General features: G+C 39.5%; 1 protein-coding gene across 1 annotated transcript in view; it reads right to left on the bottom strand.

The window, feature by feature from the left end:
- The window catches only part of Trappc3l (trafficking protein particle complex 3 like), a 45,485-nt gene that overhangs the window by 28,192 nt on the left and 2,695 nt on the right, over window positions 1–14,598 (bottom strand). Inside the window, exons 2-3 of the mRNA XM_021175098.2 lie at window positions 13,810–13,907; window positions 8,669–8,768 (exon numbers count right to left, since the gene is read on the bottom strand). Coding sequence (XP_021030757.1) covers window positions 8,669–8,768; window positions 13,810–13,907 — 198 coding nt within the window. The remainder of the gene's footprint in view (window positions 1–8,668; window positions 8,769–13,809; window positions 13,908–14,598) is intronic.

Raw genomic sequence — 14,598 nt, 5'->3', positions numbered from 1 at the left:
TNCGCACCACGATGTACAACGTCCACAAGCAGAACTCACTTTGTAGACCAGGCTGGCCTCGAACTCAGAAATCCGCCTGCCTCTGCCTCCCGAGTGCTGGGATTAAAGGCGTGCGCCACCACGCCCGGCGCAGGAAAAACTTTTAAATCTATATTTTAAAGAAGCAGTTATTTATAAAAGCAAAACAAAACAACAAACAAACAAACAAACAAAAATCAGCAGTAAAAAGACAAGAAATGCATGTAGGAGATTATGCCAAGGTGGCTTCGGTCATAGGTGACTGATAGTATCATATGAGTCTCAGTTACACACCGAATCCATTTGGCTCTTTCATAACAATTCTACAAGGGTCTTGTAAGAAACACATAAATAATAGATGAGAGTTATTTTGAACTTTTATGAGGAAAACATATGCATTATTGAAGTTTTTCAGTGCCATACAATGGTAATTCTGACATATTGGAAAGGACAGCTGTCTTGTGGTCTATACAGTAGAGTGGCTCTAAGGTTCCCATAAATACCAAGGCTTGTGGATACTCAGGTCACTTTATAAAAGATCAAACCTACCCACAACCTCCTAGATTACTTAAAATCATCTCTAGGTCATGTGTAATGGCTAATACAATATAAGTGATACACGAATATCTATTACCTTGTATTATTGGGGAAATACTGATGANGGAAGAAAGGTACATCTCTAGTGCAGACAAAATTTGTTGTTCATGATTTTTGATCAGTGGCTTGTTAAACCAAGATGTGATAGCCATATTATCCTAATTAGGATTCTAATTCTGTTATAAAACAACACATCCAAAAGCAACTTGGAGAGGGAAGAGTTTATTTAACATATACTTCCATCTCACAGTTCATCATCAAAGGAAGTCAGGTCAAACCTGCAGGCAAGAACTATGAGCAGAGAGAAACCTGGAGAAACACAGATTACTGGCTTGCTCCTTACGGCTTGCTCAACATACTTTTTATACCCTTGGGACCATCTGCCCAAAGATATGGCAGCCCACTATGGACTGGGCCCTTCTGCATCAATTGTTAATCAAAAGAATGCCCACAGACTTACCTACAGTCAATATCTTGGAGGCATTTTCTCATTGTAAGTTCTTCTTCCCAGATAACTCCAGCTCAGTGGTTNTCAACCTTTCTAGTGCTGCAACCCCTTGATACAGTTCCTCATGTTGAGGTAAGATTATTTCTGTTGCTACTTCATAACTGTTATTATGCTATTGTATAAATCAAAATGTAACTATCTGGTATGTAGATGGTCTTAGGCGATCCATGTAGAAGGGTCTTTCAACCTCCCAAAGGAGTCTAGACTCACAAGTTAAGAACTGCTGCACTACCTTGTGTCAAATTGGCAAAAAAAGCCACCGAGATATGTATGGAAGCCTGACTGTGCATCTTAGGTAATATTTGTAGCTGTCCTTGAATACAAATACAAAATTTAAACTTGTAGATGATAAAGTCACATTTTAAAGTTGAATCTGTTTTAATGATGCAGAAAATTAAACCCAGATTTAGGCTAAAAAATGAAAAGATAAATAAAGAAAAATTAAAAAGTGGAAAATGTGTTGCTGCCCTTCTCTCCTGTGAGACTTTTCTTCAGGCCACTAGATGGCAAAATTTTAGATCTTACACACACACTGAAAGGAGGGTCTGGTGCCTAGCAATGGACTGACCTTCCTGCTGGAAGGCATAAAGAGAAAATAAAAGAGAGAATTCTGTTAACCCTTGAAACTTCCCACCCCTCAACTCCGAAAGGCAGAAAAGTACAAAGTGGACATCAAATTCAAGAGAGCTCTGTTTTCACCCAACTTTCTACTTCATCCAGAGGAATCACTTTCCTGTCTGGACATACATTTCTCTGTCTAGTAAATTTGTTTGAAATTTATTCTTTCTCTCTCTTTCTCAGAAAGCAGGACAGCTACTGTGGGCTGTGGACATTCTGCATTTCAGAAGTAAGGTAGAGGGCTGCACACAGTGCTTGGTCTGAAAAGATCGGCTAAGCAAAACACAGCCATGACTTCCTTTCCTGCCTCTCCTATGCTCTCCGGGAATAAACTATGACTAAACCCATCTGAATTTGTCCTAGTTATCTAAAACTTACTCAGCCACATTTACTGCCTGTTCCCTCTGAAGAGAGTTTAAAGGGTTAATGAGATAATGCTGCCAAAGGCCAGGTCTTTTTAATGAAAGCTGCTAATTATAAGGAAAGCATATGTGGGCGTGCACATAGCTAAAGCCTGACCTTGCATCTGTGTCAAAATGCTCCTGAAGCAGGTGACATCATCACTCTCGGTGAGAGCAATGTTTTTAAGAAGTGAAAATGATTAAGAGGTGAAAACCAGGCTTTAGAAGGAAGAGGTGTCCAGGAGACAGCTGCTCTGTTTGTGAGAATGGGAAAATGTTCTTTTTATTGCTAAGAAGAAGTTGACAGGGTGGAAATGCCACCTCACTGAGGACAGAGAAATTTTACACATAACAAGATGGCTAAGGTGACATGAAATGTTTAGAAAGGAGAGTGATGAAAAGCTGCCGGGGCCTGGCAAACACAGAAGTGGATGCTCACAGTCAGCTATTGGATGGAACACAGGGCCTCCAATGGAGGAGCTAGAGAAAGTGCCCAAGGAGCTAAAGGGGTCTGCAACCTTATAGGTGGAACAACAATATGAACTAACCAGTATCCCCGGAGCTCATGTCTCTAGCTGCATATGTAGCAGAAGATGGCCTAGTCGCCCATCATTGGGAAGAGAGGCCCCTTGGTCTTGCAAACTTTATATGCCTCAGTACAGGGTGGGGGGAATGCCAGGGCCAAGAAGTGGGAGTGAGTGGGTAGGGGGGTGGGGGCGGGGTCTGGGGACTTTTGGGATAGCATTTGAAATGTAAATGAAGAGAATACCTAATTTAAAAAAAGCAGCTGTCCTGCATGTTTTTAATTTTAACTTTGACCTTCTTGTGTCTAGCCTGTCGAATATTATGCAGTTTGGCGGCTGCCATCTGTAGAAGACACTTTATTGCTGTTAAAGATAGAACATGCTCTCTTAGTGGGGGCCACAGTGTATGGACCTTTTTTCTCTTTGGCTGAGATATTAATCTTTTTCTCTGTGTTTGTTTGCTTGCTTTTTCTTTTTTGTTCGTTTGTTCTCTTTCTTTTCCTTCTTTCCTTCCTTCTCTTCCCTGTCTTCCCTCTGTCCCCCTTCCTTCTTTTTCCCCTCCCTTTCCTCCCTCCTCTCCCTCCTTTGTTCTTTCCTTCCTTCCTTCTTCCCTCCTTCTTCCCTTCCTTCCTTCCTTCCTTCCTTCCTTCCTTCCTTCCTTCCTTCCTTCCTTGTTTCTCTCACTCCCTTCCTTCCTCCTTCTTTCCTTCCTCATGTTTCATATACCATTTTCCACTTGATTCCTTTATAATCTGGTACATAGAGACATCTCTTCTTTAATTTCTAGAGAGAAAACTGCTACCAGGTATGGCCACAACATGCACCCTCATGAAATGGGCTGAGGGAGCCCATAACACTCTGAGGAGCATGCCATGGCCCTGCCTGTTAGAGAAAAGCTCTTGTCCTGAAGGCCTTAAACAATAAACTTCTTTCTTTTCTTCTCTCTCCATCCTCTCCTCTTCCTTTTTACCCCGCCCCCCATTTCCAACTAATACTTAGTTTTACCAGGTTCCAAGTTCTGGCTGAGGCCCCAAAACACGAATGACTAAACATAACACCATAGTTCATACTGGAATTGTTATTTTTGTTTTTTGGTGGTGTAATCTTACTATGGCTGACAGCACATAGACAACATTCTTCAAATGAGCACAGGTAACAAGAGCATTCCATGTGAGACTTTTGCCATCTTTGGCACCATCAAGAATAACCTTCATAAATTATTTCTTAGGGTTTCTTTGGAGATTAATTTTGACTAAGGAAAAGGTGATTTCTTTCTGTTTTGAGACAGGATCTCGTTCTGAAGCTGACTTCACTTTCACTTTTTTTTTAAAGGCTGGTCTTAGACTCATGATTCTCCTGCCTCAGCCTCCTAAATGCTAGAATTGTAGCTTATGTCATTACATCTAGCTAAAAGTTCTGATGTGGATTTCTTTCCTGCTATAGAAGCTGTCTTAGAGTTTCCAATGCTGTGACCAAACACCATGACCTAAACTAAAAAGCAAGTTGGGGAGGAAAGGGTTTACTTGGAGGAACCTTTTGATTTTACTTCCACATTGCTGTGCATTACCGAAGGAAGTCAGGACAGGAACTCACACAGGGCAGGAACCTGGAGGCAGGAGCTGATGCAGAGGCCACAGAGGAGTGCTGCTTACTAGCTTGCTTCCCATGGCTTGCTCAGCCTGCTTTTTTTTTTATAGAACCCAGGACCACCAGCCCAGGTATGGCACCACTCATACTAGGCTGGGCCCTCTCCCATCAATCACTAACTAAGAAAATGCCTTACCGTGGTATCTTATGGGAGCATTTTCTCAATTAAGGTTTCTTTTTTTCAGATGACTCTAACTTGTGTCAAGTTGACACAAGACCAGTTAGCACAGAAGCCAATTTCTTTTGAAGTCTATTTCTGTTTGATTTTCTGATTTAGATGAATACCGGAGATTGAATCTAAGGCTAACATGCAGAGGAAACTAAAGGATCCCTTGTGCTACTGCACTATTGAGTCTGGAGCTCACTTAGACCAACAGTTGGCATCCACTAGTATATCCCAATGTATTGACCACAGAGCAGATGAGCTCCGGTCTATCAACACATGACAGAAAATAACCCCCAGTCCTCAATAACAGGCTACACAAACCCAATTCTCAACTGCTTATTGCTCTTAACTGATTTTTAAAAAAATAACAGAAGTATGTTATATGACTTAAATAGAAAATATGTAGATCATATGAACAGATCCAAAAGAATAAATTAAAATACCCATTGTTCTATGAACATGCCTTTAGAATGAAGTTCTAATCAGCTTTTAAAATCATTTTCCTTCTCAGATGTCAAGCCTAAAAAAGCAACTTTAAGTACAAGAAGTTTTATTTCCCATGTTATATGACTTTATAAGTTATCGCTGGTGTTTTGCTTTAATTCTCTAGAAACTTGTTATCCCTTAGGCATATTTTATATTTAACTTTATATGCACATTTAAGACATGGGATGAATTTAGGTAAAGGCCAAGGGAAGTCATTCCCAAAGAAATTTCAGAATCATCATTATTAGAATACAGTGACTTATTAAGCAAACGGATTAGGATAACTACCAACAGGAAATACAATAAGTAGGGCTATAAATGTTAATATATATCAGTCACAGTATTTATTTTACATTAAAATGACAAGTATTTTTATAGTCCCCTCCACCACATAATTGATTTAGTGGAGTTATTTTATTTTAAAAACTTCCAGGTTATGGGGAGATAACTCAGTTGAAGAAATGCCTGCCACGGAAGCATGAGGACCTGAGTTTGTTCTCCTATGTCCATGTCAAAAGCCAGGGGTGGCAGCATGGAAAAAATGCAGATGAGATAGCAAATGTTATGGAGGGTGAGATAGGTAAATCACTGGGGCTACCTGGCCAGGTAACCTCACTGGAAGAGGAAATTCCATGATAATGAGAGACCCCCCATCTCAAAATTCAAGGTAGGTGGTACCTGACGAATGACATCTGGGGTTGATCTCTGAACTTCATATACATTCACTTACACATACATGTACTCACATACACACATGCACATACACAGAACACTGCTGCAGGATTTTACATATATTCTGCCAACACATATGGAGAGGAATTTCCTTTTCTCTTCTCTTCTTAAACCTGTTGAATGGTATTAAATTCACTGTGCTGAAGTTGGAAGACAGCTGGATTCCATTATATCTCCATGATTCACTAACCATAAAATAATAATAATAAAGTAGAAACAACTTTCATTTGGATTCTAGTATTGAAAGTTTATTTCTTCATACATGTTACTTGTTTCCATCTAGCATACTCTTTCTGGAACTTGGCTTCCTTTTTGGAAAACTGTCCATAATCAATTCCTGTTCTGCCTTCTCAGAGAGATGCTCTGAGACTGACAGACCAAAGGCAGTGCCTGCACTCAGAATCACAGAACTAGTGCTGTGTTAGTGTGAAAGCAATTCATGTAAAGGGTCAGTTTCACCATGTATGTAAATATCAGGGCTCAGAAGAGAAAAAAGGAGGAAGACAGATTAGAAGGTCTGTTATGTGAACCAGACTCTGCAACATGCCAAGGCCTATATAACTTGTGTCCTCAAATAGGTACTAGGTCACAGAGTAACCACAGATCTTCAATGAAAGGATGCTGGCTAAAGATGTGTTGCTTTAAGAAAGGTGGGCTAGTCTTGGATGATTCCAAGCTGCCTTCCACATATCAGGGCTGTGTAAGATGCTAGCACAGTCATCAGATGTTGGGGAAAGCACAGGAAGCTTTACTTTTCTCCTGGAAAAATACTGCACCAGGAAATAGTTTCTGATGCTGGTAGTCCCTTCCACAGGGTTACATTTGAACTGGTTTGGGGCATGACTGCTATAAGGTTGCCCATGTGCTGTATTGACCTCCACAAAGCACTTGTAGAGTATTTGTGTTGTGGGAACAAAGCAAAGGAAACACCAATGAACAGAAACTCCAGGCTAAATCAACAGCCAAAGCTCCAATATTGAGTAGCTGGCAATAGCCAGGAAAAAAAAAATGCCTAGCAACTAGAAACTGACAAAACTTTGTAAAAACAAAACAAAACAAAATCAAAAGAAATCAGTACCTGCTTCCTTACTTCTGCAGAGGTTGAGATCTGTAAACCTGATTGTGAATTTTTGACAACTCTTGGGTGATTTAGAATCCCCATTTTCCTATAAATTTGACAGTGTTTCTCTGATTGGTCTCATTTTTTTTTTAACCTTATTTTCATAACTACATCCATCCAATCAGGAGCTTAGCTTGTTCCCTAGAAATTCACGTCTTCTGGGGCTTCAGAACTGGAACCATCTTAGACCTGTGTAACTGCTTGTATTCTTATGTTAATTTATGTTAACTTATGTTACTGTCCTGAAAACTGCTCACACAAGTATCCACAGGTAAGACGCTCAGGGACCCTGCACTCAGTTTGTTCTGGTCGGTAAATAAAGATGCTGACAGCTAATGGCTGGGCAGGGCAGACAGAGGCGGGGCTTTTAGGATTCCTGGGCTTGGGACAGAGGCAGAAGAGAGGAAGAAGCAGATCCACCATGCCTGAGGAGAAGGTGAGGGACAGAGAGCATAGCAGCCATGTAGGAGCTGGGAAAGAACAGTTCTCAAGAGGGCTACCCGACCAGGTCCAAGGCAGCAAAGATGGAATGTAGATTTTAGTAAGCAATAACTTGGGAATATTGGAGGGATGTGGATTAGTCACATGGAGGTTAGGAAGTAGCCCAGCCATTGAACTGTTTTAGGCATATCAAAATATAAAGGCTGTGTGTGTGTGTATTTCATTCGGGAACCTAGAACACTGGGTCAGGTATCAATGAACAAGCCACCACTGGGATCAATGGGATGAATTTGATAATTTAACTGGGTACTGCTACAGACTTGTAGGATAAGGCAGAAAGGGAGACTTCTGAAGATCTGGCCTGCTCTTTTCAGAGGACAAAGCTTGAAGACTTTAGGATCTGACTCCTCACTGCCTTGCTTGTTTCTGCCTTCACTATTTCTTAGAAGCACACAGGATCTCTTCAGCCTTCCACTCCTCCATCACAGTGACCTGAGGCTGCAGGCTGGGAGAATTGTTCCTTTCACAGCTTCCAAGGCTATACATAAAGGACTGAATCACTGCATCTGCTTCTAGCCTCTGAGACTATCAACCTTCAAAACATGCCAGGGATGTTGTTACCATTGGAGACTTCTTTATGCAGATTGCTCTACAATGGATGGCTCCCTGATTGGCACCCCTAGGTCATCCAAGAACTTTCCAACTCTGCTAGGTATATCAACTTGGGTCCCTATGCTTGTGTAACATATACTTCACCAGCCAAGCCACCTTCTCAATCTCTTGTAAAACACTGCTACCAATGTGACACACACACACACACTTAACACACACAGACTCTTACACACTCAACACACATACATAACACATACATTCTCTCTCACATGCACATACACATATACATAACACACACACACACACACACACACACACATATATATATATATATATATATATATATATACTCTTTAATACAGATATACATGCACACACATTCTCTCTCACACACACACAGACACACCATATATAGATATAGATGTAGATGTAGATATAGATATAGATAATTAAGTCAGTTTAGAAGCTTGGTCTTCAGTGCATAATAGTTATATATCTGTATGAAAAGCTTTTCTATCATAATCTCCTCTCTCAACACCTAGCAACATATGCAGATGGAACCTGTCTAGTCAGAACTGAAGACTACTAAACTCAGAAAGGATTTAGTTGTTTATTGTTGTTTGTTTTGTTTTTGAGACAGAATCTCATGTAGCTTAGGCTTCTCTGGAACATACTATTTAGCACAGACCTAGAACTCACAATCCTCTCACCTCAACATCCCAAATTATAGGGACTATTGATTTATACCCATACCTGACATGTTTTCAAATACATTGACAGAACCAGAAATGCATTTACCTGGGCGATTATGTTGATAATTTCTGAATAACTATGACATCTTCTCACACAGGATCGAGCCAAAAAGTCTTCCACCAGCCGTGTTCCAATGTTGTAACCCCTGTGGATAAAGTAAAATATGATTTTCCTGATAGATAACAAACTAGGCCCAAATGCAACAGATCAAACTGTCTTAGATGATGACTTTGTGTGTGTTCTGCAGATCACAAAAGCAGAGATCAGCAAATCCAGGAAATATTAATTAGTCTCGCAAGCAGAGGAATATAAATGGAGGTGAGACTGGCCCAAACTTGACTGTAAATTCAGTGAAGGATGCATGTCTCTAATATTTCTCACTGTTAGCTATTGTGAAGCAGAGTAAGATCCTTGTTTGCAGGTGTGACCCTAGATATTCAAGCTTCTCATAGCATATCCATCATGGCAGGGGAGCTACATTCATAAAAGGAGCTGAGTCAGGAAGAGGAAAAGGAACTAGAGAGATATATTTTGCTGCTACTAAAGGTTTCAGCTCTTAAGTTTCTTAAGTTTATCTCCCTTTCTCTTTCCCCTGTTTCTTGTGTCTCCTTCCTTCTCTCCCCCTCTTCACCTCCTCCGTGTGTGTGTGTGTGTGTGTGTGTGTAGAGGTTGGCAAGCAACTTCAGAAAAACATATTTTTTTACTCTATAGAAGCTGAAATGATAGGTCCAAGGGAAGGTGCATATTTACCTACTACTAACTCCGTCCAAGCCACTACATCTAATAGTAGCTAAAGTAAAATTCAGAAAGTTTTCACTGGGATTTCATAACATAATGGAGTAAGTAGTTAAGACAGTTCAGCAGCCTCCTTGAACAAGACATATTGAGGAACTTAAATTTCTTAAAATCTTTTTTTTTAAAGATTTACTTATTTATGTTTTGTATGTGAGAACATTGTTGCTCTCCTCAGATATACCAGAGAAGGGCATCAGATCCCATTACAGATGGTTGTGAGTCACCATGTAGTTGCTGGGAATTGAACTCAGGACCTCTGGAAGAGCAGTCAGTGGTCTTAATCACTGAGCCATTTCTCCAGCCCAAGGAACTTAAATTTCTCAGGAGGACATGAAGAGATGCCACAGTCTTTGTCTTTTAAGAATTTCTAATCTAGTTATAGGAATAAGACCTTAAAAGAAAAAGAAAAAGGAATATTATTTTTCATAACCATCAGCCAAAAAAAAAAGGCCTTTACTTTTATAGCCATAGAGAAAGAGAAAAGTGAAACCATTTGGACAAAGCAACAGAATACCCAAGAAAATTAGAGTTGATATTTTCCAAGGCAATAGTTGTGCCTTGGACCTAAAATGCAAAAGATCTTTGGTAGATTGGCAGTTATGGAGAAATGGATTTGAGGTCAGAGTCCTTAATAATTCACCAACTCTACTGATATATACTATTTATTAAGAGCAGGCCATCTGTGTGGGAGAAAAAGATGGCTCAGCCATTAAAGACTAGACTCATAACCACAAAGGTAAGAGCAGAATATCTACTCCAAAGGACAGTGGAACAGGGACCTTAAAAGAGTCTAGTATTTGTTAATTATTATAATACATATCTATAAGCTCAGCCATGGGCAGAGGGATGAAAATGTACATACACAGTTATGTATATATTTGCCTTCTACCAAAGGATGTTTTTTCTACAAAATACCAATTTATATGTGACATATACAGTGTGAAATGCTCTTAAAAGCTATTCAAAATATTCATATGTGAAACCTTTTTTCTTAAGCAAGACCTTGCTACAGAATCTCAAACTTTATTCTTTACCTGCTATTACATTCTTAACTGTTAAGCTATGTGCTCAGTTCACCAAACATATTTTTATCTAAATAAGGGAGATTCTTTGTCTTCTACAGCCAATTCACAAAATCAACTAACAGAAATCAAGTAATTTGGGTACATTTCTGCAAATGCTATATCAGACATTTGTGTCCCAAGCTTAACTAATGATGTGAGCTCCCATGACCTCAGGCAGTTTGTCCAGCTAAGGAAGAAAAGAAGGAAGCTGTAGGTTCCCTCTGGAAGTTTGCTTCCTTGCAATACAAATTTCAAGAAATTCAACAGAAAGATGTGTACTGTAAGTAGAAAGATCCTCCCCAAAGAAGAGTACCGGCACATGGAAATAGAAGAAAATAAGAACTTAAAACTTCTTTCAAGCTTTCCCTTCTATTGACCATCTCTGCTCCTGGAAAAACACCCTTTTTAATGGACCCTTTTTAATACTCTTAAAAATCTAAGCTCAATTTTCCCTTCACCCTGCCTGAATAAATCTTATAACCTATACATATTTCCCAGTCATTATTCTGCTATAGTGCTTTCCAGTGTCCATAATTAAGAGCTTAAAAAAAAAACTCTAGAGCCAGGTGTGGTGGCGCACACCTTTAATCGCAGCACTTGGGAGGTAGAGCCAGGCGGATTTCTGAGTTTGAGGCCAGCCTGGTCTACAAAGTGAGTTCCAGGACAGCCAGGGCTACATGGAGAAACCCTGTCTCAAAAAATAAAAAAAAACCTCTAGAGCTTGGACACTTTAGATGGGAAGGACAGTTGGCAGATGGGGAGAGAACAGCTCATCAGATTGGGTAAAAAAAACCCATGGTGTATGAAAAAGCTGTAAGGAAATCTGACATTTGATTAGCCAATCCAAAAATGTGATTATAAATTGGCTGGGGAGATGGCTCAGTCAATAAAGAGTCTGCTGTGCACACATGAAGGCTGAACCTCAGGTCACCAGTACATACATGGTATGTTTCTATAACTCTACCACCAGGGGAATGGAAAGAACTTGCCAGCCAGCCAGCTTTGACAATCCATGTGTTCAGTGAGATACCTTGTCTCAAATAAATAAATAAATAAATAAACAAACAAACAAACAAATAAATAAATAAGTTAAGGTGGAGAATTGGCAAGATGGCTTAGTAGGTAGAAGTGTCTGTGCACAGACCTAATGACCTATGTTGATCCCCAGAGCCCAGAAAGTGGGAGAATTGTTTCAGTTCTCTAAAGTTGCTCTTTGAGCTCTACATACATGCCACAGTATGTGCATGAGCATACACATGCACACACCTCCCCCACCCCTACACACACACACACACACACACACTATACTCATAAATAAATAAATAATTTTAAAAACAAGTTTAAGGACTATATCACATGTGGGTGGATTGAATTGTTTCCAGAAGCCATAGTTTTTTAAACAAAAATCTCAGTGCCAAGGTTGGGCTACCTCCCTATGAGTTGTTGATTATAGAGGTCCTAAAACAATACAAGTAATTGCTAGTGCTATTCATTTCCCATCAAAACTAAGATATCCAACTCAAGAATTATTGCTAAAGACACTATGCATCTTGTTCACAAGACATAGGTAAATCAAGCTAACACTGGCCTAGAAGTTTCCTCCATACCGGCCACAATCACAATATTGGGTGTTATGCATGCTGCTGGGAGAATTGTCATTAGCAGTTGTACTCAGCTGTGGGTCCTCTGAGCAACAATACTGACCAGTCAAGCAAGGTGAGTAAACTCAGGTGATAATGGCAAGTCTGTTATGTGGTAACCACTCTCTGACTAGATCTGATGACTTCTCCATGAGAAGAAATTCATGTATAAGACTGTAAACCCACTCAGAAGCTTGTGGCTGGGGAGGTTCTAGACCCTAGTAGGGAAGCTACTGTTGTTGTTTTGCTACGTGGACTTGATGGACGTATCAAACTGCTTCATAAATTACCATGTTTCTATTGGTATAATAGTGCTTCTGCTGGGTTTGGTCAGAGAAGCTTTTTGTTGTTATTGTTGTTGTTGTTGTTGTTGTTGTTGATTCAGGTATACTCTAAATACTGAAAATAAATGACCATTGAATGCCCAGCCCAAAGTAGTGCCTCATTAATACTCCTTTCAAGGCTTACTTAACATTGAGGGCAAAGAATTGGAAAGAATGTAAGAGCTAGGGGGAGAGATAAGGAATACCATCATCTGGGCTTGACATGACTATTGCACTCTCAGCAGCTATAACTAACCACACACCCATTTGTACAAAATTGTACCAACCAACACTTGTTATAAAGGGGAGGAAGGAGTCCAAATCTTCTGTCTTTATGCAGGTAATGGTTGATGGAGGAGGGAGAGACATCTTGTTCAGTGGTATAGCCACATGTAAGGTGCTCATTCTTCTGTAAATAATCCCAATGAAACTCACAGGGTATACAGAATATATGAAAGCAGAGGTGGGGCTAGGAGAAAAAGGGAAGGGCAGTAAAGGAGCACAAGCAAGGGTAATGGGAGTCGATCTATCAAAATGCACTGTGAACAAGTACGAAGGAGTCATAGTGAGACTCATTATTATGTGTAATACATTCATGCTCGTAAGGCATTTGAAAACATTAAAATGAATGATAATACTGCCATAACTCGATGATCATATACTTACTTGTAGGAAATTAGAAGGTTGACTATAAGCTGGAAGAAACTTCACTAGTGAAAGAAAAAGGGAAATGGGCTTTACTTATAAAAAGGAGAGGTTGGGGTTTCCTATTGAAAAGCTTTTTAAAATTTCTCAATCAATGAAATTACTATACAAGCAAAGCAAAACAAAACAAAACAAGAAGAAAAGAAAACCCCCTCCTTTCCATTGAATCCCTCGTACATTGGTCTTCCTCTCGGGTGACTACTATTAGTTTTCTGTTTGTTTGCTTGTTTGTTGCATAGCCCCATAAGGTCATCCCTGCTTATGTAAGGAATTACATATTATAAATCACAATGTAATTCATTGTAAGGAATTCTGAAAATTCAAAATGAAACTGTCATTTTGAAATGAAACTATCATTCTATCATCTTACTAAAAGAACACCTTTGTTCTACCACATTGGCTGCTCATAAGTGACTAATAGAGAAATCTTGTCAAACATGAGGAAAGAGAAATCTACGTTTGACAGATCTAGAGAAAATAATCCTTTCTATTCTTTCCATTATTTTAAGCTGAGTTATAAAAAAAATCACGTTCCACTCTCAGATGTGGCTCATAGAAGCCAAGAGGAGCTGGTGAAATGGAGCCAGCCATTAGAAACAGGAAAATAAAGTGATATCAACAAGCAATAAATACTCTATAACAACAAGAACAGCACTTACATTTTATCTAAGTATTTGTTCACATCTTCATCTTTTTCATAATCCTTGCATAGCTGGGCAACCAGAGCTCCATAGGTGAGCACAAAAAGGTCTTTGTTCTGTAGAGGAAATGTGTATGGTTTTGTTACAGGCAGCTATGACAGTATTTCGTGTGTCATTTACTTTTCATCTATGGGTTGAAATCACGCTCAGAGATCATTGGTTCACCTTTCCCACCCTCGCACTACTGTAGTGATTTGCACTTGCGAGCTGTTGTTTGCATCCACACACATTGCTGGGCTGGGAGAAGTGAATGCTCCCACATGAGAATATTGTCCTACACATTTGTAACTATTGCATACTCTGATGAATTTTTTTAATGGGGAAGAGTTTTTGAATACTAATTTCTCATACAATTATTGTTATTCTGGGATAGCCTATGCTTCCTATTACCTGTTTTCAGCTGGAATGGATAACTGATGAGGCTCGCATGAGTTTGCATAGCCTCTTCTGAGAAGGATGATCCCAACCACAGTAGCAAACCAGATGGAATTCTTTTTGCTTTTTGCTTAAAGAAAAGAGGAGCATTTTACAGGAGCCAGATATAAACATTAGTTGCTTCTTTTTTTTAAAAAAAAATATAGAACTCAAAATTGTGATCCAATTTTTAGAGTGAGTTACTAGCAAAAAGAAGTCCAGTAATGCTTCATTTAGAAGAGAAAGAAAGAAAAAAAGGAAGGAAGGAAGGAAGGAAGGAAGGAAGGAAGGAAGGAAGGAAGGAAGGGGAAGGGAAGGGAAGGGAAGGGAAGG

This window comes from Mus caroli, chromosome 10, assembly GCF_900094665.2.
Source record: "Mus caroli chromosome 10, CAROLI_EIJ_v1.1, whole genome shotgun sequence".
Classification (NCBI taxonomy): Eukaryota; Metazoa; Chordata; class Mammalia; order Rodentia; family Muridae; genus Mus; species Mus caroli.
This window is presented reverse-complemented; position numbering and strand designations above follow the sequence as displayed.